This window comes from Panthera uncia, unplaced genomic scaffold (genome assembly GCF_023721935.1).
Source record: "Panthera uncia isolate 11264 unplaced genomic scaffold, Puncia_PCG_1.0 HiC_scaffold_218, whole genome shotgun sequence".
NCBI lineage: Eukaryota > Metazoa > Chordata > Mammalia > Carnivora > Felidae > Panthera > Panthera uncia.
In genome coordinates this window covers 34,016-58,263 of record NW_026058888.1, presented here as the reverse complement: position 1 = coordinate 58,263, position 24,248 = coordinate 34,016, and the positions used below count along the sequence as shown (strand labels likewise).

The 24,248-nt window shown below is 43.0% G+C and overlaps 2 protein-coding genes across 4 annotated transcripts; both read left to right on the top strand.

Annotated features, from left to right (window-relative positions):
* The first annotated feature begins 10,363 nt into the window (after window positions 1-10,363).
* Window positions 10,364-13,036, top strand: LOC125917668 (uncharacterized). Its single transcript, XM_049623803.1, has 3 exons — window positions 10,364-10,447; window positions 12,162-12,567; window positions 12,609-13,036. Exons 1-3 carry the CDS (start codon window positions 10,364-10,366, stop codon window positions 13,034-13,036), a joined length of 918 nt encoding a protein of 305 aa, XP_049479760.1.
* A 425-nt stretch (window positions 13,037-13,461) lies between these two features.
* LOC125917669 (mitoferrin-2) lies at window positions 13,462-23,103 on the top strand. Of its 3 annotated transcripts, XM_049623806.1 has the most exons (5): window positions 13,681-13,764; window positions 18,407-18,484; window positions 19,706-19,934; window positions 21,010-21,066; window positions 22,244-23,103. In XM_049623806.1, exons 3-5 carry the CDS (start codon window positions 19,712-19,714, stop codon window positions 22,759-22,761), a joined length of 798 nt encoding a protein of 265 aa, XP_049479763.1. In that variant the 5' UTR covers window positions 13,681-13,764; window positions 18,407-18,484; window positions 19,706-19,711; the 3' UTR covers window positions 22,762-23,103. The 3 variants fall into 3 exon arrangements, with proteins under 3 accessions (XP_049479761.1, XP_049479762.1, XP_049479763.1); XM_049623804.1 differs by lacking the exon at window positions 18,407-18,484 and having other exon boundaries at window positions 13,462-13,764; XM_049623805.1 differs by lacking the exon at window positions 18,407-18,484 and having other exon boundaries at window positions 13,669-14,072.
* Window positions 23,104-24,248: the final 1,145 nt, after the last annotated feature.

Below are 24,248 nucleotides of genomic sequence, written 5' to 3'. Positions count from 1 at the left end.
AGTATTATTTTTTCCTTTTTTTTTTTTTTTGTATGTTGGATAATTTTCACAACTAAAACGTAGAGAGAAAACTGTATTAGATAACATTTTTCAACTACCAGGCTGGCAAAAATTAAAATGTCTGATAATACACTGTTAGCAAAGGGGTAAAAACCCTTCCATTCTTCCAGATCCTTAGGCCCAAAATCTTGGAGTTATCCTTAATCTGTGCCTTGCTCCTGTTGGCACTACTTTAAAAATGTGTCCAGAATCTAGCCATCGCTCACTAACCTCATTGCCACACCCTGGTCCAAACTACTATTATTTCTTCCTGAAATATTGCGTTAGCCTCCTGACTAATCTTTCTGTATCTATCCTTGCCCCCACAGGCTATGCTGAATGCTGCAACTGGTGTGATCCTCTCAAGCATAAGCCAGGTCATGTCACTCCTCCAAACTCTCCAGTAGCTTCTCATCTCAGAGTAAAAGCCCTAGTCCTCATAACCTACAACACGCACACCTCTTAACTCTCAAACCTCATTTCTCACTGTTATTCCCTTCGCTTACTTTACTTTAGCCACATGGGCCTCCTTACTGTTTCGAGAACATGATAGGTCCTTTGTTCCTTTACGTTTTTTGTAATTTCTGTTCTCTTCTCCAGAGTTATTATAATCTACTCTCCCTACCTAGTGCCTTGCTGTCTTCAGTCCTTATTGAAATATTTATTTCTCGGTGAGACTCACCCTAACTATTCTATTTAAAATGGTAACTATCCGGAAACCAATTTGACAGTAAATTTCATATATTAAAAAAATAAATAAATAAAATAAAATAAAAAATAAATAAATAAATAAATAAATAAATAAATAAAATGGTAACTGTCCTTCCCACCCACATTTCCTACATCACCATTTTACATACAGTATGTTTTACTTATTGGTTTACTGTCTGTCTCCTTACAACTTGAATATAATCTCCATCAGAACAGGAGTTTGGCTCTAAAAATGAATAAGGAAACTCTTTATGTACTGATATGAGAATACCTCAAAGAAATATTGTTAAATAAAGAACTGACAGCTAGTGAAATACCTCATAAAACATATAAAAACTAACTTGAAGTAGATCATAGTCTTAAAAGTAAGAGCTAAAACTGCAAAGCCTGTAAAGGAAAAAAAATAGGAAATCTTACTGACCTTGAGTTTAACAAAGATTTCATAGATTCAACAGCGAAAGCAAGATCCACAAAAGTAACTTAAAAAATTGGTCTTCATTCAAACCAAGATCTGCTCTTCAAGAGACACTGCTAAGAGAATAAAAAGATGAGCCACACACTGGGAGAGAAAATAACGGCAGATCATATATCTGATAAAGGACTTGTATCTAGAACATAAAAAGAATCCTCAAAACTGAATAATAAGGAAACAAACAACCCAATTATAAACAGAAGATTTAGACACTTAACAAAAAAAAAGATATACAGATGGCAAATAAGCACACGAGATGTTCAACATCATTAGTCATGAGGGGCATGGAAATTAAAACTACAATGAGATACCACTACATACCCACTAGAACGGCTATAATCAAAAAGACAATAATTGCCAAGAATGTGGTACCATGTGCTACCATGTCATGAGGACCCTTAGCATCTTTCTGGAGAGGCCCACGTGGAGGGGAACTGAGGCCTCCTGCCAACAGGCAGTATTAACTTGACAGTTGTGTGAGTCATCGTGGACATGGATTCTCCAGCCCCAGTCAAGCCTTCATGTAACTGCAGACCCTGCCGACAACCTGACTACAACTTCCTGAGATACTCCAAGTCCTAATCACTCATCTAAACTACTATCAAATTCCTCACCTACAGAAACTGATAATAAATGTGTATTGCTGTTTTAAGCCACTATGCTTTGTAGTACTTTGTCCCAGAGCAGTGGATAACTAATATACAACCACATAGGATTAAAAGAAATAATATATACATTAGCTGGCACACAGTAAGCCCTTCCTAAAAGTTCACTGTTATCGTTGTTGTGTAAGGCATGCATGGGTTTGTTCTCACCAGCAAATGCAAGTTTCTTGCAGAGGAGGACTTCAGTTCATTCCTTTTTTTGCACTCTCTGCCTCTCATCCTTTTTAATCCCTCAGCACGGTGCTGGGCTTAAAGCAGCAGAAGCCCACTAAGTAACTCAAAGGGAAGGATTGAAATCCAAAGGTGAAACAGTTTTACCTTTGCTACTATAAGGATAACTTTCCACTACCTAAAATATTTGATTATCTCTTTTAGTGCAGTTAATGTAAATTCCTGGGCTTTTATATGTTAGTTTGTAATGAGTAAGCTGTAAAAGCAAGGAAGACTACGGGATGAAGGGGAAAGATTTGGTTAATTAAAAAGAGACAATGAAAAAACAAGGATTGGGTAAGGCAGAAGACCAGTTAAGAGGGTCAGCAATGTAGGATGCCTGGGTGGATCAGTTGGTTAAACATCTGACTTGATCTTTGGCTCAGGTCATGAGTTTGCAGTTTGTGAGTTCGAGCCCCGAGTTGAGCTCTGTGCTGACAAGTGCAGAGCCTGCTTAGGATCCTCTCTCTCTCTGCCCTGCCTCTGCTCGTGTGCTCTCTCTCTCTCTCTCTCAAAATAAATAAATAGACTTTAAAAAAATGGGGGTGGGTGGGCAGGGAGATGCCTGTAGTAAAAAAGAGTAAAAATGGGAATCACACCTGGAGGACAGCCAGGAAAATCACACTGATAAATCAGGACTTCAGTGTTCATGGGTTTGAGGCCCACATCAGCAGCCACAACTTGTTTGTTGATAATGATGGTGTTGTTTTTATTGTTGGTAATGTTGTTGCCTCCATAACTGTGGCTAGTTACTTTGAGAATATATCCCATATTTATGAAAGATTCAAAGCCACAGAGCAGTAAAAATACATCATATCTACTTAGATAAATACCCCAAGCTTCATCCCTTGCTGCCAGCTTATCTTCTTTGTATGTCATGGATAATAGACCATTACATTCTCTGATAATATTCAAGGAAAGTTTTGCAATTCTAGCCATTTTATTTAAGGAATTAAAGATCTTTAAATCTACTCTTTATGGTACGAAGTGCATACAATAATTGAGGACACACATGACATGGACCCAAAGTACAGATATTATTGTTAGGAGAAAAAAGAAGGCTTATTTGTGAGGTATCCCACATTTGGTGCTCTAGTCTAGCAACAGGTTATGCAAACAAGCAAAGGGCGTGGTCATCTTGGTTTCTTGCTTGGCAGCTAGGTGACATGTTGCCAGTGATTTCTGTGATGGCTAGATGACAGTCAAAAAGTAAAATCAGGTAATTATAATGATAGTAATAGTAATCAACCTTTGCTGAGTTCCAACTATATACTGATATTAGAGTAACAACTTTATTCTTTCTCTGATTGAAACCTCAAACAATCCAAAAAAATACATGTGATTACCATTTTACAGAAGACGTAACTGAAGTTTAGATCATGTCATGGAACTTCAGCTACCCTGTGCTACCCTCCTGCTTCTCATTTTCTGACAATTGTGACCAAGGTAAAGTCAGGATGAGTCAGAGATAAGGCTCTTGTTTCTAACTTAAAAAAAAATAATAATTTTAACTAACTCTATTTTGGTGGTTTATTACCTTGATCTAGAAAGGCAACAGACTGTGGTTAAGTTTTCAGACTAGTGTTTGAGACCTGGTTTCATCACTTACTAGCTGTGTGGCCTTGAAGAAGTCATATTCACTTAATTTCATTTTCTTATCCATAAAGTAAGAATAATAACTCAACTTTCAGGGTTGCTGCCCTCAATCTTTCTTCACAGCAGCCACAGCGACCTTTTCAAAATCCAAAGTGGACCATGTTATCTCACTTCAACTTAAAATTCTGCAGTGAGATCCCATTTTTCTTAAGATATAAACTGATCCCCTTAACATGACTTTCAGAGCCTCTCATGGTCTGGCCCCTAATTAACCCCAGGCTCATCTCAAAACTATGCTTCCCCCTGCCCCAAGTCATTTGGCCTAATCCTCTAATTACAGGACTTAGGCAGTATGACGTTCTCCTTGTCCAGAAGGCTTTGCCACCCTTACCCTTTTTGCCCCCCACCTGTCTGACTTCGCTTAATTAACTCTTCTCATCTTTAAGATCCTATTTCAAATGTGACCTTTTAATAAACCTTTACAAGTAGTAACAGGGGCTCTCTTTCCAGCCCTGGCTCCTGAACTCACTGTAGGGCTGTTGCTTCCAAGAGTGCTTCCCAGAATTAATGCCAAGATCAGGAAAGGGATGAGTTTTGCGAGCACCCTGTTGGGTGGCGTCCCTGGCTACAACTGCCAGGACACCTGGGAGAGTTAGGCCTTGGGCTGGAGGGAGCTAGTGAGGGTACTGGAACTTGCTGGATGAATCATTGCCACCACCTAAGGGGAGACATAGCAGCTCAGGCCTAAGATCCACAAATGTCTCATTCATTTTTTATTCAAATAAGTGTTACCAAGTACTCACAGAGTTTGAAGTGCAATGCTATTCTGAAGATATAAAGAGGCGGGGGGGGGGGGGAGAAAGTTAAAAGATGCTCCTGCCCTGATGGGGTTTACCATCTATTGTGATATAGACATTAATGAAATAACTTTATACACATATGCAAAATTACAACTATCTAAGTTCTACAAAGTAGAGGACCTGAGGCATGTGATGGGGGAACTGATCAGTCTGGGGCATCAGGAAAATAATGATTGAATTGGACTATGAAAACAATATCAGATTTTGATGAATAATTACCTACACAAAAAGTAAAATTTTACTGGAATATACCTCTTAGTAGATGGATGGGGCTTTTAGAACATTTTAGATTACATCATGGATCATTAGATGACTATTATTTTTTGGTAGAGTGAGATGGAGTCCATCACCAATTCTTGTCCTATTTTTTGTTATTATAGGTAAGTATCAAGAAACCTTTTTACATAAATAAGCGAATGCAAGCAAAACAAAACAAAACAAAAACCAGGTAAGTGAATGAATGGAATTTTGCCAAATCTTTGTCACAATTTTTCCATCTCCCTAAATTTTGTTAAAGGGTTAGGAACTATCTCATTTGCAAAAGGACATGTTACTCAATTGAGTAATCTCTTTCTCAGTCTCTGGAAATAACACCAAAGTCAAGTGACTTATCAAGTGACTATTAATTGTTCTTGTTTCTCTGTCACTTAAAGCCATTCTGGTTTTGGAGCTAAAAACCCCAAAACATTGGTTGTGTTTCATAATTTTTCTTGTTGATTGCAAACAAAGACCTATATCAATTATTTAGGTCATGCTAAAGTCCCTTAAGAAGACATTATAGATGGGTAGAAATTAGAAAAATATTATATGTAGATTTGTAATTTCAAGATTTAAACAGTAAGTTTAAAATTATTTGACAGAATTAAAAGGACATGTCACCATCTGAGGAGACTTTTTAAAAAATTTTTAATGTTTATTTTTGAGAGAGACAGAGACAGAGAGTGAGCAGGGGAGGGGCAGAGAGAAGGAGACAGAATCTGAAGCAGGCTCCAGGCTCTGAACTGCCAGCACAGCGCCCGACATGGGGTGACTCAAACCCAAGAACTGTGACATCATGACCTGAACCACCCAGGCACCCCTCTTTTTTGTTTTTTTAATGTTTATTTATTTTTTGAGAGAGAGAGAGAGACAGACACAGAGTGTGAGTGGGGGAGGGGCAGACACACACACACACACACACACACACACACACACACACACACACAGTATGAAGTAGGCTCCAGGCTCTGAGCTGTCAGCACATAGCCCAATGTAGGGTTTGAACTCACAGACCAGACTGTGAGATAATGACCTGAGCTGAAGTCAGATGCTTAATCAACTGAGCCACCCAGGTGCCCCAGGAGATGGTAATTCTATTAAATGAAACTGTTTCCTAAAGCTCGGGGTTATTATATCTTAAATTATATTTGGGGTACATTTTGTCTTACCAGGTATATAAGTAGATGCTTTTATGAGTGCAGTTTTATCTACTGCATCATCTACTGGAAATAAACAGTCCTGGGGGCAGCAGGGCTTACAAAAAAGTGTAAAAATAATTACTTGAGGGCATTACTTACAGAATTTACATGTTTCTGTCACAGTAGTAAGGGCATGATAGAAATGCATAAATGAGGAGGAAAATGAGTGGCAGTTAAGGAGATTGGTGCCCAAAGAAGAGTAAATATGGATTTACTGTATCAAATAATACTTTTTTTCCTGTGTTGTTTCAACTCAATTTGAGTATGAATTAAACAGAAACTTCCTCCTAGACAAGAACCAGTGAAGCAAAGTAATTTTTCTGGATTTTTGCCTGTGAGCCACAGATGAGATTATGTTTTTCTTAGATCAAAATTAGTAATTTTCCTTGTTTTGGCTTTTTTTTTCTTTCACAAATAAGATCCCTTAGGAGAAGCTTTAAGAAAAAAGAATAGTGTGATTGCAGTAACTAGCCCCCCTCCAAAGTAGATGTGCAAAGGGTTACAGTTTATTGCTTAAAGGCTGATGAAACCCAAGTTCCAAAAGAAAATACTCTTCAACGTATCCCAATTAGACCTTTTAGTTTGTTAAGAACAGCTTTATTGAGATGTAACTTACATGCCATAAAATTCACCCAATACAGTGGGTTTTAGTATATTCACAGGATTGTGCAACCATCACGATATGATACAAATTTAAAACATTTTCACTGACCAAAAAGAAAGTCTGTATCCATTAACAATCATTTCCCAGATCTTTCACTTTTGTCCAAGGTAGATTTTCTTCAAGTTGATGTGAGGCAGGCAATCCAGGAGTTGTATAAGTGGTTTAGAGCTGCTGTTTGTGGAGTCGGGCATAAATATTTGAGAGGATAACAAGATACTAGTTTATTCAGCTCATCTGTTGGGTGCTAGCCGATCTTGTTTTTTTAAAGTTGAGGTGAAAGTCATGTAACAAAGTAACCATCTTTTTTTTTTTTTTCAATGTATATTTTTGACAGAGAGCATGAGCAGGGGAGGGGGTAGGGGAGAGAGACAGGGAGACACAGAATCTGAAGCAGGCTCCAGGCTCTGAGTTGTCAGCACAGAGCCCGATGAAGGGCTTGAACTCACAAACCGTGAGATCATGACCTGAGCCAAAGTCAGTCACTTAACTGACTGAGCCACCTAGTAGCGCCAGAAAGTAACCATCTTAAAGTGAACAATTCTGTGGCATTTAGTGCATTCACCACGTTATGCAACCAACACCTTTACCTACTTCCAAACCATTTCATCACCCCAAAAGGAAACCCTGTACCCATCAAGCAGCTTCTCCTGTCTCATCACCACTACCAATCCGTGTTCTATCTCTGTGGAGCTACATATTCTGGATATTTCATATAAGTGGAATCACATTTGGCTTCTTTCACTTAACATATTTTTGAGGTTGATTCACATTGTAGTAGTATATATAGATCACTATTTTCATTCCTTTTTACATCTGAATTATATTGTGTGTATATACACAATTTGTTTATTCATTCTATTGATAGACATTTAGACCGTTTCCACGTTTTGCCTATTGTGAAAAGCGCTGCTATGGAATAAGCATGTACACGTACTTGTTTAAGTACCTCTTTTCAATTGTTTCAGATATATCTAGGAGTGAAGTGGTGGGTCGTATGGTAACTCTGTTTAACTTTTTGAGGAACTGCTGAACTGTCTTCCACGGTGACTGAACCATTTTACAGCAATGTGTAAAAGACTCCAATTTCTCCACATCCTTGTCAACACATATTTTCTCCCATCCAAGTACTAACCAGGCCCGACCCTGCTTAGCTTCCGAGATCAGACGAGATCGGGCGCGTTCAGGGTGGTATGGCCGTAGACTCAACAAGTATATTCTGTGTTTTTGATTATAGCCATCCTAGTGTGTGTGAAATGGTATAGCTAATACTCTACGTTGACAAAAGAAAATGTTTTTAGTACAAGCATGAATATTCAAGAAAAAACAAAAGATGAATTTACTTTGACATATTTCCTTTTACTTGAAGGCATGATGTTGATCTGTGAAAATTAAACAGGTACTTTCCCTATACTTCTAGAAGTTATGCAAAATGTAAAATTAAGACCAAAGTTGAGACATGAGTAAATGAAGAGCATCACTCAGCTTTCTTGCTTCTGACCAGAGAGGGAACACTGTACTATATTTATAGCATATCATTTCTTCCCAGCGCACATTTTTATAAATCTTGAATATTCTTGTCCCAAGATAGATAAGACACAGAACTTGCCATGATGTGTCAACTGAGTGAAATAAGGCACTACCGCCTTTAACATTTAATTATGCTTTTTTTGCTTTATTCTAAAGAGAATCTCCCTCAGAAACAATGTATTCTTTGATAATACGTTGTGGTTAAATTAAAAACCCATTATGCTACTGTACAATATATATGTACCCCAAATATCCCACAAGGACCAAAATATCCATTCCTAAAGACATGTTTTGCCCTAATGGAAATATACTTAAGTCAGACAAACACATGAAATCTACAGTTGTACCTTGATTGAAGGGGGCCTTGCTGGCACCAGGACTACCTGGTGGCTTAGCTACCTGGAGGTTTGTACATACCAGGACAATGAACTATATACCAAGATGAAGGACAGGTGAAGGCACACTTTCCTTTTGTAAGGTGGAAGGACAGACTAAGAAATAGGAGGAAGGAAAGGAGAGCTGCCTCAACTGCTTTCTCAGAAAGATGAATGTTAGGAAAGATGCAGAAGACATGGAATAACAAATTGATTCCCTTGAAACTGTTCCCCACACACCCCCTGGAAATGTCTTCTTGTGTACATTCTCCAGTTTTAAACTGCTCAAACACATATCTTCTTATCCTTTCTCTCCTCACTGACTGCCCCATCTCTGAATTCCTACAGCTTTCATGGTCTACTCATCAGAATTTAGGAATCTATTTCTCTGTAAGTAACTGTAAAGAAGTCAGTGTTATTTGCACGGGTGGCTGCTGGAATCCATCTCATTCTGTATTATACCTCATATGGTCATGTGGGATGGCAGTTCGGGGAAAGAGGGTATTATAAGCTGGAAGTAGTGGGACTTGTTTTGGACCTTCAAGAATAATTTTGGTAAGAACAAAGGGTGAAATGCATTCTAGGGATGAACATGTATCAGGATATAAACCTGGTACTGTAAACAAAGATTCAAATTAACAGCAACTGCTTAAACGAGTTCTCTCATGTACCAGAACGTGATTAGTCCAAAGGTATTACTGTTACTGCCCAAAAGGCAGCAGTTTTCTTCAACCGGTTGCTCTGCCCACCTAAGGTATAGGCCTTGTCTATGTGGCCAAAAATGGTTGACAACTTCTGGGTCTGTATTCTGAAGGACAAGAAGGGAGAACATGAAGAAAATACTCAGAGGACATAATCTTCCTTTTAAAGGCAGAACCCAGATGTCTCATGCCACTTACACTCACATCCCATGAACTAGAACTTAGTCACACAGCTAACACCAGCTGAAGGGGAAGCTGGGGGAAATATGGACTTCAGCTGGACTTATAGCTCCAAACTAAAACTTGAGGTTTCTATTATTAAATAAAATAGATGAAACTTGATAGTGAGACAATGAATAGTCTCATTGGTAGAGGCAGAAAATAAAGACAGTAGAGAAGAGAGAATATGAAAAGCAATGGTCCTAGGAATGTAAGAAAAAATCCTACAATGTCTGACTGAGGAGCTGCAGATATGGGAGCTATTGAGGGCTTCTAAGGAATATCTCCAAGAAGGTTATTTCTCTGTTAGCTCCTTTTTTTTTTTTTTTTTTTTTAGGGAAGTTTAAGGGTTGGTGAGGTGTAGGGCAGCATGTGCAGATGTGTTGAAGGTGGGACGTCAGATAGGGTGGGTTAGGTGCTTGCTATTCTGATGGCATCAGCATCACCTGGGAACTTGTAAGAAACGCAGAATCCCGTCCCCACTAGAGAATTATAATCTGCATTTTAACAAATTCTTCAGGTGACAATTTATCACAGTAAAGTCTGAGCGGTGGCACTGGGCTAGATTATGCTATGGTGTGGAATAATCCCAAAATCTGTTTTAAAGACAAAGATTATTTCTTACTCATGCTGAAAGCCCATCTGAGGGGAAGGGAGTGGCAAGTAAGTGACTTTGCTTCATCATCCTTACTGGGGCACCAGGCTGATGGAGCCTTCTAAACATCACCAGTCATGTGGCAGGGAAGTTCATATGTGGCTCTCACACTTCTCTCATATTTCCTTGGTCAAAGCAAATCCACTGTTATGCATAAGCCATGCCTATCTTTAAGGAGGTGGGAAGAACAATCCTTACCATGTACCTGGAAGGATGGGAATCCCAGAGGTGAAGCCCCTGAAGCCAGGGAATCCCAGAGGTAGGACATTCAAAGGTTCTTACAGTATAGATGTGAAGGTATCAGATACTGGGAAAATGAATCAAAAGGAAGGAAAAAGAAAGCACAAATGCTTCAGAATATTTCTAAAGGATAGCTACAGAAGACCTCCAGCTTTAGAAAAGGAACATTTTGGAGGAATTGGTTGGAGTGGGAAGTGGAAGGGGCTAAGTTTGGAGTGAACATGCCAAGTCAGATATTAAGGTGGATGTTCACCCTCTGCCTATCTCCCCAATCTCATCCTGTGTCACCTCCCCTTTCTCTCACCATGTTCCAGCCACACTCACTTTTGCAACCTTGTTCTCTCCGCAGGGTTATTGTACCTACTGTTTCTTCTGGAATGCTCTTTTCTGGGTTTGTCATTTAGAACTTATCATGGTGTCATCTCCTCAGAAAGGCCTTTCCCAGTCCAACAAACGTAGCCACCTAGTCACACTTTATCACACCTATTTCAGTATCAGAATCATACCTAGAGTTAACTGGTATTTTTGTCTATCACCCTCCCCTCATTAAAAAAGTAAGCTTCATGAGGGGCGCATGGGTGGCTCAGTCCGTTGAGCATCCGACTTCGGCTCAGGTCATGATCCCACGGCCTGTGGGTTTGAGCCCCGCATCAGGTTCTGTGCTGACAGCTCAGAGCCTGGAGCCTGCTTCAGATTCTGTGTCTCCCTCTCTCTCTGCCCCTCTCCCACTCACACACTGTCTCTCTTAAAAATAAATAAACATTAAAAAGAAAGAAAGAAAGAAAAAGTAAGCTCCATGAGAACTCCATGGACTGTGACCTGGGTCACCAGCTTCAAGTACAGAGCTGGCACTCAATAAATATTTACTGAATGTTCACATGGAAATTTTAGTTAAGAAGTATGCAATGAAAGAAATATAAGTCCAATGAGAAAAGCAGGTTTGGAATGGTAAGGTTCTCTAAGGTAGTGAAGATGAACAAGAAGCATTAAACCTTTAGGAATGTTCTCCTTCAGTCGGTAGAAAAGTGTCAGAGACTGAGGAGTCTAAAATGTAGAATAAAGTGGCTCCTAATGAGGAAAAAAATTTCAGTGAGGGATGGGTCAGTGAGGCCACGAGGGAATAAGAAAAAGGCCATTGCATTTGAAAAGGTCATTTGTGACTACCGAATTAAGGAGTAAAAATGTAGGGCTGAAGGAGAAAAAGGACATAGCAGGCATAACTCATTACTGGAGTAGTTTGGCAGTAAAGAGAATTAGTACTCTAGCAGGATTGAGTGGTTTTCTTTTTGTGAGTCCTATTCATTTTTCAAGGGAAGTGAGCTAGAGAAGGGGAAAGATGTAGAAGAGGGGTTCTTAACCTGAAGTTCATGGACCTCCAGGTGTGTGCATGGGGGATGGGAAGTGGAGGGGCGAAGAGGATTGGTAGCTTCATTATTTTCCAAAAGGTCGAGAGCCTAAGGTTAATAACCACTGCTGAGGAGAGACAGAATAGGTGAGTAAAACAAAGTTAAAAACAAAAACTCCCAGAGGCCCAGAGAAGGGCCAGCTTCAGAGAAAAAAAGGACAATCTCTTCCTTAAAGAAAAGCTATAAACCAGATGGGAAAGTTCACAATTGCATCACCATCTCAGCAAAACAGGTAGAAAGACTGAGCTGGAACCAGTGGGAGGCTTGTACAAACACGCCCCAGAGAAGGGATACTGAAGCAGGGCAGACGGAGGAGCGGGGAAAGCTCCTGCGTTCACTCAGACTAGCCAGCAGCCCTCGTGTAGCTCCCGCGCAGCAGCGTCGCCCAGGAAGTGGTGCTCGAGGCTGGGGCTCGCTGGCATTGTCCTTCACCCGAGAGCGCCCCTCTTAAACCCCGGCGGACCCGCCCGGGAGGGAGAGCAGTCTTATCACAAAAGGCAGTCACCACCAGGCAGCGGTGGTCATCGGCGCGTCAGCTTCGGGGAAAGTGGTACGTCCGAGCTTCTCCACAGCCGCCGTGCTTTCTGTGCTTGTTGCGGCAAGCTGTCTCCAGACCCGCCTCTCCGCCTGTCGTCATCTCTGAATCATCCCGCCCCATTTCGACATCTCTCTTCCCTCCCTCCAGCTCTCGGCTCGGCGCAGGACCCAGCGACAGCGGGCCCCGGGGAACTCATTCATTCAGCAACTGCGGGGTTTCCAGGGCGACTTCGGGTGCAAGCCTGGTGAGGCGCGCTAGGGTCTGAGGAGCACAGGGCCTTCGGGAGTCGGCTCGCGAGCTGCACGAGACGGGGTCGGGGGCATCGCTCCAGATGCGACCAGTCTAACGGGCCGCCGCCCGCTTGTCGCAACAGCTTCCCGGAACGGCCCGCGGGCCGCGCCAGGGGATACCCGGCTCAAGCTGGCTCCACCTCACGCCGGCCTGAGATCCCGCGGGAACAGAACTCTCGGGCCAAAGCCGCCTGCACGCGACCCGCGCATCCCGGGATTTGGGGCGGGCGCTCGAACGCAGATCCTAACGGCATCCGTCAGCGGTTTGACCTTGAAGGCCTGGCACCACGCCCCATCCACCCCACAGGGTACCGCCTGGAGCTCCACAGGCGCCAGTCTGGGGCCCAAATCTGGCCTCTCTCGCCCCTGGGCTCTTCGCTCTCTTCCGGTAGCCAATCGGATCCCGACGTGATGCGGGCCAATGGCCGCGGTCAAAGTATCAAGAGTGGTTGAGCCTATCAAAGTTCAGCCTTAAGTTTCTCCCGCCCTCCAGAAAAGTCGGAGGGCGGGTTGATCTTACATGTTGGCCAATCAATAGCCAATAAACAAGAAGCTTCCAAGATCAAAGGGGAAGGGGTGGAACCTAAGCAGTAGCAACGCCACGGGGTGGAGGAATGACAGGCCACTTCTCTAATACCACACACATTTTTTCCCTACGAAAGCAAAGGGGCGGGGATAACTTGGCAGCTGCACCAATGGCTGGCTGAAGGGCGTGTCCGCGGGCCAAGCGGGAGCCGGAGGCCCCGGGCTCTCTGGGCCGCGCCTGAGGCGGACGCGACGGGGCCGGGGGGCGGTGGCGGCAGTGGCGGCAGCGGCGGCGAGGGTGGGCGCCGCAGCTGGCCCGGGTGGATGGAGTTGGAGGGGCGGGGTGCTGGCGGTGTGGCGGGGAGGTCGGCGGCTGGGCCGGGGCGGAGCCCCGGGGAGTCGGCGCTGCTGGACGGGTGGCTGCAGCGGGGCGTGGGCCGGGGGGTCGGCGGCGGGGAGGCCGGGGCCTGCAGGCCCCCGGTACGGCAGGATCCGGACTCCGGCCCGGACTACGAGGCGCTGCCGGCTGGAGCCACTGTCACCACGCACATGGTGGCGGGCGCCGTGGCAGGGATCCTGGAGCACTGCGTGATGTATCCCATCGACTGCGTCAAGGTGAGACCTGGACCGGCTCTGAATCCGACCTGGGGCTGACCCGACCCCTGGGTCCTGTCCCGAGCCAGGATCCTGGCCGAGAGCCGGAGCCGACATGGGTTTCTTCCTGGCTCCTGCCACCACCACACGATTCGACCGATGCGCCATGCAAGCAAGGTCCCGACTGGGAATTGAACCCAGTCAGGAACCAGGACCCATTTCTAACCGTCAGTGAGATCTGAATCGGGACTGTGGAAAGAAAATCTGTCAGCCAAAGTCTGGATCCTAGACGGGACTAAACAGGAATAGGGTGGGATGGGATGGAACAGGTAAGTGCTACTAATTTGATTACGGTGAAGACAACTGGGGTGAATCAGACTCCGAATAGGATCTTAATGCCTTGAAGATGCTCTCTGGGCGAGTGCTTTTACAAGAAACTTGCTGTGTCTTCCCTTAACAGTGTTGGGGCAAGAACGGAAATCTGAAATGTCTCGGCTAGATAAATGATTTACTTATTAACTCTTAAGCCATGAATGATTGGAAGTCATTGTGCAGTCAGAATTCATAGCTCCAGACTGGAAATGATTTGGGAAAACCCATGTTCAGGAAAAGGTTTCGGTTTCTCTGTGCAGCAAGCATGACACCCCACCTATTTCCTGAACATGAAAACTAAACTGGGATTAGGATTTTGTATGGGGGCACATAGGCCCCCAAACGAGAGATGAACCTGACAGTGTGTTTCTTTAGCCACCTGAATTTGACAAAAAGGGGAAAGTTGCCTAGAAGGGAAGCATGATTTTGAAAAGCAGATGTAAGTGTGAAGAAAATGAAATAGGATTAACATGAAGGCATGATTCCTGTGAAAGTAAAAACTAATGGCAACCACAACCAAGCAGACTGATTAGTGGGTACAGAAGTCGGGTGCTTCTGAAGAAAGCTAGGTGAAGAGGGAACAGATTGTTCTTTACAGTTAATCTTGTGCATTAGGAAAGGTACCAACCTCTAAAAGTGAGGACTAAATTGAATGAGAAGTAAATTCAAGGGGGCTGTTGAAGTAAACGTATTGAGAAAGAGAGTGGTACCTCCTTTACATATCAGGGGTAATAGTCCAAACAGTATTCTCACAGCTCTTTGACGTGTGTTTTCTCCTCAAATTAGACAAATGTTACATATTCAAAAGGAGAGAATACCGAGTTGGGAAATAAAAAGTCTACCTCTTCTGCTTCTTCCTGATTCTGGTACTTATGTTTTCATAAGTAGTATGGATGAGGAAATGGGGAAAGTACTCATTAAGCTTTGTGAATGACATTGAGTTGATAGGAGTTTTCTAGTGCACTGCAAAGCAACTCCTACCAGTGGCCATCCCTATTGAAACTGGTAAATGAACTTGGTTAAAATGGATATTAGAACTTTAAATACCCTTGTCAATTGGGAGGAATAGAAATAAAAAGTAAAATCTTTGCAAGAGAAGTAAAAGGATCATTAATGCTCTAACAGTATTAAAATGTAAAATGGGCAAGTACAAATAAAAAAGATGCAGACATTTATGTAATAAAGTCTAGGTTGAATGTGAGTTGTTAATGCTATATATCCAAAAGTTAATGTGATCTAACTGCAAAGTAAAGTAACCTCCCAATACTAAGACTGTGAGTAGAGAGCAGGAGCTAGCAGGGTCTAGGGTGCTATGTTTCAGGATGGGTATCAAATGAAAACTAGATCAAGGAAAGCAATGAAAATTATTTAATGACTTGAAAAATACAATGTAATAATGTGATTGACTTAGGAATATTACTATAACTTGTCAACTGAAGTGTTGTCCTATTACCTTGGTAGGCTATCTTCTTATTCCATGTATTTACATAATGCTATTGTTGCTGTAAACATTTTATAAATTTCTTTGTTAGAAATCCCTTTAGAATATTTGGGTGCATATCCTTAAAGAGGGCAGACCTTTGTCCTGTCACAAGATGTGGTCGATTTTTTAGTAACAGACCATTCAGAATCAAAAATGGTAGATAAGGTGGGAGATCAAAATGGGTAATACTGATTGGAGTCAGAGAGAAGGTAGGAGCAGAAAGCAAGGAGCCTGGTTTATTCTTGAGGCTGACAAAGCCACTGAGGAAACACTTCTGAAAGAGGAGTTCCAGAAATATTTTGCATAATCACAGCACTGGTGGAATAAGTTACTTCTAGCCTTCCAAGCTGTTTTGAAGAACAGTTCTTACTCATTTACATAAGCTTTGAAATTTGTGTTTTAAAAAAGTCCTATAACATTATAGTTATGCCTCAAAGCCCTATATTAAAGAATTAATTATTTGACCTGGAGGAAAAAAATGCTCAAGAGTCTTCAAAAATACAAAAGCTTATTTTAGAAGAATCATTTTCATTTGTCATTAATGCTGGGATTTAAATGACTAGAGGGAACAACTAGGTGAGACCAGTAGGATTTAGTGTCACTAGGATGTTAAACATTGTTGTACAGTTATGAAAGTAAAATTCAAATCTCTTCCTTCAGAAAGGCCTTCCCAGTTCACTTGTCCCAGGGTTTCCCAGTTCCTCTTTTACCATAAATGGTGGTGGAGAAGAAGAGCAGCCCAACCATCCCTAAGACTAGAAGCAGGTATCTGTGTTGGAGCCAAAACAGCAACCACAGTGTTTGCAAATGAAAGTTGACATTGCCTCTTGGCATGTAAGGCAGTGCTACCCAGCCACTTCTCAGGGTCAAGTTGATTTAAAATATCCTTGGGAGGAACCTAGCATAACCTTGCCAGGCCATAGTTATTCAGCCGACTATTTACATGGTCATAACAGGGAGGTTTGGGAGCCCAAACATATCCCAGTTTTCCATTTCTGGACCTCAGAGGCAAACATCAGACTTTATCTATAGGGATAGGCTCTGCAACCAAAGCAGTCAGAACTCTTCTCAAAATCATCTAAGTACCCTCTTGTCACCAACGTGCTGCTATTTGGCTCTGTAATCGTGACAAAGGGAAATAAATCTTTGCCAAACCCCAGATGTAAATGGTTATCTATACACATTCACCAATGAAAGGTTAGGAAATGGAAACATTGGCATATTTGACTTTCTTGTATCTAATAATAATTATTCAGTAAATGTCAACTCTTCTTGTTTGCCAAACACTAACTGATGTGCCTTACATACATTTATTCGTTTAATCTGTGAAGCGTTTTCATGAAGTACACACCATTTTCATTATTTTACACAACAAGAAAAGGAAGCAAGTTAGGTGGCACAGTCATGATTTGACCCCAGTCAGGCTCTCGGGCCTTCCATACAGCCTCCCCAAAGTAGATTTCCAGAGCCAAGCAAGGCACAGAGTTTCACAATAGTGCTCAGTCCTAAATGTGAACTTCAGATTGATAGCCGGACATAAAAAATCATTATAGCCAAAGAGAAACTTGAAAGTGAAATAGGAGCACCTGGGTGGCTCAGTTGGTTAAGCATCCGACCCTTGATTTCGGCTCAGGTCATAATCTTACAGTTTGTGAGTTCGAGCCCCACATTGGGCTGTGCACTGACAGTGTGGAGCCCCCTGGGGATTCTCTGTCTCCCTCTCTCTCTGCCCCTCCCCACTCACTCTCTGTCTCTCACAAAAATAAATAAACATTAAAAACAATAAAGTGAAAACAAGAAATACAAAAATGAAACCTGATTTATTAGTGGCTAAGGACCAGTTAGTTGCCCATGCATATTTGTGAAATGACATACACAAGAGACAACACTCCCATGATCTATACATTCTAAGATATAAACACATATTTCCTAGAATCATGTTTGAAGACAATAAAAAGCCTTATATTTGTAGTACTTCATAAATTGCCAATGGCTTTTACATGCCCTGACTCTTCAAATCCCCATAATAGCTCCATTAGCCATTCTTAGTTTCATGTTGTAGATGACAACACTGAAACTCAGGTTAAGTGACATATCCAAGGCCACACATCTAGCAAAGCTGGGGCTGAAACTCAGGCTTTCTGACTGAAATGTGGCTTGTTTTTTGCCAAACCACTTACCTATTAGTTTATTTGGCTTTTCTTCAAAGCTAGTGGTTTTTATATTAAAGGCTATTCATAAATTCTTAGAGATTTGATCTTTCTCCAAAAGAAAGATTTATTGGCCCACAAATTTGGGGAGCCGTATTCATTTCTGTATTTGGCATAGCTTATGCTTGGTTCCTCTCCATAAGGGTGTAAGTAGAATCGTGAATTAGAGTTAGGGGTATGTATGATACCTACAGTCCAGGTTTCTCTTGGGGGTGAAACGTTCCACATCTCTGAGGCCAGACCTTTCAAGGCTGGTTGTCCAGATAATGCTAGTGACTTCAGCAGAGCAGTACAGCTTCTGAACATTCTCCCTATGCAAGAACAGTTTTGAACAAACCAATGGAAACACATAATTGTTAAGCCACCAGGATCAGTTTATCTTTATCAGCAGCTGTAGCCAGCAAAGACCTGTAGTCGCTGGGTAACTCCTCTGATGGATTTTATACCCCGTGAGTGATGGGAAAGATCTGTAAACACATGCTTTATTGGAACTTTATGGGTTTCTTTTTTTGAGAAGTAGAATGAATGTGTCAAGTTGTAATAAGTGGTAACTGTATTTCTGATTGCATTTACAGTAATTAACCTTTTAACTTTCCAGTTCTTTGTTGGTAGCAGACAAGAGAAAATAACTAGAGGAATGTGGATTGCTTACAGCTAACTAGGACCTGTTGATCTGGTTAGTTTTTTTTTTCCCTCATGCTTTTGACAAGAGACAACACTCTTGGATTGCAGTTGGCCAAAAGGAAGGTTCAAGCTTTTAAATCCAGACTGAACCAGTAATTGGAATGAAGTAGGAATTTAAACTATACTTGGGCATAAATTGCCCTTCTGGCTCACTAATAGTCTGCTTCTTACTTTGTGAATTGGTGCAGACACAGCTAAGATTCATTCGTTTGTTCATTCATTCATTCAACAAACAAATCTTGAGTGCTTACTTTGTTCCAGGCACTGGACATTGATTTTATATTGTTAGTCTCCATGCCATCTTAATCTTGAAATGGATCAATAGACAAGAGTTTTTCACTGGGAGACAAACCTCCCTCTGAGGGTCTGTGATTTGGTGAATGTTTCGAAGAGATTCATTTCCCAAATCCCAACCAGACTTTGTCCAGGAACATTATACAAAGTGTCTGCCATGTACTTTTGTCCCAATCATTGAATCCTCTGGAAATTCCATGGATTCTGTTTCACAGAGACTGATTTAATTTGATGCCAGTTTGGGGATTCATTCAGTTTTGATTAGAAATCTGGGAGCCCCTTCAGTTTTAGAGACAAAGTTAGTTTCCACCTTTCATAGTCTCAAGGCAAATGCTCTTTCCCAGAAATAGAGCAGCATTGATTACAAATGTTACTTCTGCCAAGAGTTTAACCTACAGGCTCAGCTGCCAATGCCAAATAATCCATGAAAGTCAGATAATCATCAAGGATGTAATAAAGGATGAGCCATCGTCTCATTAGTCAGTATAGTGTGTGGTTAGGAAGCAGGCCCAGGATCAACCTTCAGAAATAAGGCATAATGTTGTAGACAGTAAATAGTTGACTTTAGAATCTATTTGTAACGAACTCTTGGCCTGGGTTTATTAAGGCACAAAAGCAATATCTCCTGAAACAGGCTTGATATTTGTTGCTGGGGCTATGAATCATTTCAGAGTTCAAGCATACTTCCTAAGCAGTTATATTCTTGAGAAAAGAATGGTGTTCCCTTCATAGATGACTAGCAAAAGGTCCAAGCCTTGGAAAGGTCAGACATAGATTTGGGAGTAAAACTGGGTGCCAGGTAGCACTCCCGCACATTGGCATGATTCCACAGAGGAGTGTCCCAAGCCTGAGTGCTGAAGTTACAGCGTTGAATAAGAAGTTGGCATCACTGACATTGCACTTCTTTCTGTAATTCCAGACCCGGATGCAGAGCCTACAGCCTGACCCAGCCGCCCGCTATCGAAATGTGTTGGAGGCACTCTGGAGGATTATAAGAACAGAGGGGCTGTGGAGACCCATGCGGGGGCTAAACGTCACAGCAACAGGCGCAGGGCCTGCCCATGCCCTCTATTTTGCCTGCTACGAAAAGTTAAAAAAGACATTGAGTGATGTAATCCACCCTGGGGGCAATAGCCATATTGCCAATGGTATTGAGCCTTCCTGTGCTGGTTCCCCCACTTTCTCAACTCTTTGGGCTTTGCTGCTGTCAATGCTTTCCAGCCTCAGCATGGTTTGGAGCTGAAGCTTTGGGCTGGGGTAGGCCAGAGTATAGGGGAGGGACTTCCAAACCTGACGTTCTCAGACAATGGGCTGCTTCAACCCCACCCCTCTTTTGGGACACCTCAACAAAGTGTTACGGTATCTTCCCTTACCTACCAGCTTGACTTCTTTCATCTCCCTGCATCAACTTCTAATGCCCTGGTAATGTGGAGACACATTGAAATACTCCCACTGTATATATCTTGATAATCGGGTGGTGTCCTGCTCCTTGGGGCAGGATCTGAGGTGACCCAGCTGCCCAAGGAAGACATTAATGGAGCCCCAGCTCTTTGCATCACGTTTTCAGGATCCTAACTGACCAGAGGCAGTTTGTGTTGTTGAGGACACAACAAGGCCTCAAGTGAATTGGGGTTGAGCCAAGAGACTTCTGCACAGAAAAACCAGAGGGTTGAAGGCTATGTGAAAGTAAGGGAAGGGACAGCAGCCTGATGCTTGAGGATTGAAAACCAAACTGAGAGGAAAGTTGAGAGATATGGTGGTTAAGGACCTCAAGGAAAGGTCTAAATGGATAGATGTTAGAGTTTGGAGTTGGAATGGGCAGCACAGGGGCAGCAGGATGACAGGTGAGATGGTGTGGGGCAGATCTGACCACCGCCCCTCATGTTCTCCCTCCACTGGAGGCAGTTGGTGCTGGCATCCCTTGGCTGCAGTGTACCTGCTTCCTGTTTGGGGCATAAAGTGCATTCATTCTCAGAAAAGTCTTTATAAAATCTGGGTTGTTTTCTTTGACTCTTTTGGCCTTCCTATTATACATATGGAATGTAGACTGGTAACCTTACTAAGTTGGTGGGAACAAATATCTTCATTTTTCAGAACAGGGGCTCGAGAGCAGTGGGTTCCCTCTCCCTGCTGTTGTTTAGCCTAGCCACTCCCTTCACTCTGGTGCCTCAATCAGTTGTCCTCTTCTGGCCTCATGTATGGCTATTGTTTTCTCCTTTGCAGGTGCGGCCGGTTGTGTAGCAACATTACTGCATGATGCAGCCATGAATCCAGCAGAAGGTAATGATTCCTCCACCTTTCCCCCCGTGGGCCACTGCACCTGCATCTCTAGGCTTTTCCTTTATTTCTGGTTTGCGGAGGAAAGACAGGGAGCATCCCAGCCATTTTGGGGGGGGAAATCCTTTTGTGTTACCGTTTCTTACCAGTAGAGGGCGCCCCCCCATATTGTCAGTGGGTAGGAGGAGCCCCTTAGGAAGCAAATTCATTGAGCTTTAATTCATCTTTGGGGCTTCCCTGAAAAAAGATATGGCTCTACTTGGCCTATTCCTGGGTTTTCTCGGAAGTCCTCTTTGTAGTGGATTTGATCTCATCTGAAAATTTAACAGAGTATTTCACTTTTCTTCAAAGAGGTAAAGATGGATTTTGACATTTAAAAATCCTGCCATTCTTATTAGAATGAAGATAGTCGAAATAGGAATGAAAGGGTAAATTGTAGAGCTCAGTTCCTGCCCGGCTGCTTGGATCTTGGCTTCTGAGCTGGAGAATGAGGTACTCAAACAAACGTGAAGGGATAGCACAGTTGCCATGCTCTTTAAGCTCCAGCCCTTTACCAGTCTGGGCAAGGCCATGGTGTGGAAAGGGCCAAAGCTAAGCTGAAGATCCAGGGCTCATACCATGTTATCTACTCAAGAGAGTAGATGTTTGGAAACTAAAGCCACAGTCTTCTTGGTTAAGAACTGTGTTTTCTTTCTGGTAGCCCTTCTCCTGAGGAGGATAACCATCCTCATGTCATAAGAGTTGGGTGCTCTGCATACCTGAGGATTGGGATTGTTAGGGCTATCCGTTCATTATCATGTTCACTGCCACTGAGTCATTTCTTCCCTGGGGTTTTACGAAAGGGTAAGATCATAATAGGTTGGTAATTTTTTCAAGAAAATCTACTGGAGTTTCTAAACCATAAATGTATCTTGTGTGTTCACTGGTTGGTTTTAAAGAAATCCTACTGTAAGTCAGTCTGTTATTTTTTTGGCCCTTTATCAACCTTCTCCTATCCCCTTCTCTCAAAAAAGGGAAACTTTAATTTATTAGACTGATAGCTCACTCATACTTTTTTTTTTTTCCCCTCTCCATTCCAATGGCTGACCCGCTGACTCGGGACTCTGAATCTGGACACTCTTGCTCACCGGTTGATTGCTGGCATCATTTCCTTCCTTCTTCTTGTTGATGGCACTACCAGTGGTCAAGCAGAGGATGCAGATGTACAACTCCCCATACCACCGGGTGACAGACTGTGTACGGGCAGTGTGGCAAAATGAAGGGGCCGGCGCCTTTTATCGTAGCTACACCACCCAGCTAACCATGAATGTTCCCTTCCAAGCCATTCACTTCATGACCTATGAATTCCTGCAGGAGCACTTTAACCCCCAGAGACGGTACAACCCCAGCTCCCACGTTCTCTCTGGAGCCTGTGCAGGAGCCGTAGCTGCCGCTGCCACAACCCCACTGGACGTTTGCAAAACACTGCTCAACACCCAGGAATCCTTGGCTTTGAACTCAAACATCACAGGACATATCACAGGCATGGCTAGTGCCTTCAGGACGGTGTATCAAGTAGGTGGTGTGACCGCCTACTTCCGAGGGGTACAGGCCAGAGTAATTTACCAGATCCCCTCCACAGCCATCGCATGGTCTGTGTATGAGTTCTTCAAATACCTAATCACCAAACGGCAAGAAGAGTGGAGGGCAGGCAAGTGAAGTGAAGTAGCACACGATGCAGCCAGGGGTCCAGCACTGCTGCGTCCTGCCTGCTCCAGCCACGTTCTCGGTCTCCTGGCATGCTCCATCCGGCCTTGAGTGGAGGTGGAAGGAAGGTAGAGGGTTCTCCCCAGGCTATTGGTGTTTTGGCTAACACCAGTTCCTGCCAGCCTCTGTTGCCGCCACCTTTCCTTCCAGGCCCTAAGCAAGTGCAGCAAAGCACACCACAGTACCTTTGCTAATAACCTTTCTCCATCCTGGGCCTGATGACCTACTCTAGACTGTTACAGAGGGACAAGCAGCTCATTCCCCTGGTTCCTAATAAAAAGCCTTTAAATTAAATGGTTTCATTGGATTTGTTATGCCAAAGGGGAAGTGAAATGCTTTTAAGTATTCTGACTTGAAGCATCAGTCAAGGGGTCCAAGAGGAAGGTGTGTTGTATATGTCTGCAGTCTGGGTTCTTGCTGGTTTTCATAGTGACTCAAGACTTTGGAGCCCTACTCCCCCTCGTTTTAGTATTAAGCTCCAAGGAATCTCCCTGATGGCAGGAACAATGGCCTTTGACAGATCCTAGCTAAACAGGTGTTCTTGATCCCCACTCTTGCCTCTTCCAGGGGACAATGGCACAGCACAGAAGAGGCAGACCTCTCTGCTCTCTCAGCTCGGCCTGCCAGAGTAAAACTTGGCACACGGCACTTTGTTTTCTAATGTAGTTGCAGAACAAGAGTTATTTAGTGAAGCTTCAAGACCTAAGGATTATGTGGTAAATAATCAGACCTTTCATTGGGCCTTAAGGCTTCTACAAAGTACTTTATTTAACGTGTGTGACTATGCTTTGCTCTCACAAGGTCTGTGAAGTAGGCAGTGCAAGCATCACCTCTATTTCACAGGTAAAGACAGCTCAGAGAGGCTGCCTCTTGCCCCAGTTCTCACAGTAAATGCAGAGCTGATACCCCAACCCAGATCTTTGGCTCTCAGAAGTGAATCTAATTGGGTCTTCTGGCAGATGGGAAATGAGTGGAGCGCACGTACCCCAACCTGCCATCCCCTGAAGAAGCTCCCTCCCGAGGATCACATAGGCTGTGTCTGCAGACTTGCAGGGATAGGACTTTAACTGCTTTGTGGGTTGGTCTGTTCCCTTTTTTGGATATTACCAGTTATTAGCAAGTTCTTCAGTGCACAGAGTGGAAATCTACCTCCAAGAAGGTCCATCTGTCATCCTTGTTATGTCATCTGTCATTCATTCATTCATTCACTCATTCATTCATTCATTCATTCAATAACTATTGAGTGTCTGTCAGACACTGGTGTTGGGGTTATGGTGATAAATAAAACCACCCCAGCCCTCAAGGAGCTTACTGTCTGGAGAGGAAGACAGATGTAAACAGGTACCTGTAAGATGGCAAGAAACATGCATAAGAATACCCAGCCTGGCCTTGGGTGACTGGGGGTAGCTTCTGGAGGAAGTGACATCTGAGGCGACGCC

Excerpts from the sequence above, each read along its gene's own strand:
- LOC125917668 (XM_049623803.1), top strand. The coding sequence starts at position 10,364 with ATGGGAATCCCAGAGGTGAAGCCCCTGAAGCCAGGGAATCCCAGAGGT. Across the intron at positions 10,448-12,161 it reads CTTACAGTATAGATGTGAAG|CTCCCGCGCAGCAGCGTCGC; the intron begins GTATCAGATACT and ends GCCCTCGTGTAG. Across the intron at positions 12,568-12,608 it reads GGTTTCCAGGGCGACTTCGG|GGCCTTCGGGAGTCGGCTCG; the intron begins GTGCAAGCCTGG and ends TGAGGAGCACAG.
- LOC125917669 (XM_049623804.1), top strand. The coding sequence starts at position 13,474 with ATGGAGTTGGAGGGGCGGGGTGCTGGCGGTGTGGCGGGGAGGTCGGCG. Across the intron at positions 13,765-19,705 it reads ATCCCATCGACTGCGTCAAG|ACCCGGATGCAGAGCCTACA; the intron begins GTGAGACCTGGA and ends CTGTAATTCCAG. Across the intron at positions 21,067-22,243 it reads AGCCATGAATCCAGCAGAAG|TGGTCAAGCAGAGGATGCAG; the intron begins GTAATGATTCCT and ends TGGCACTACCAG.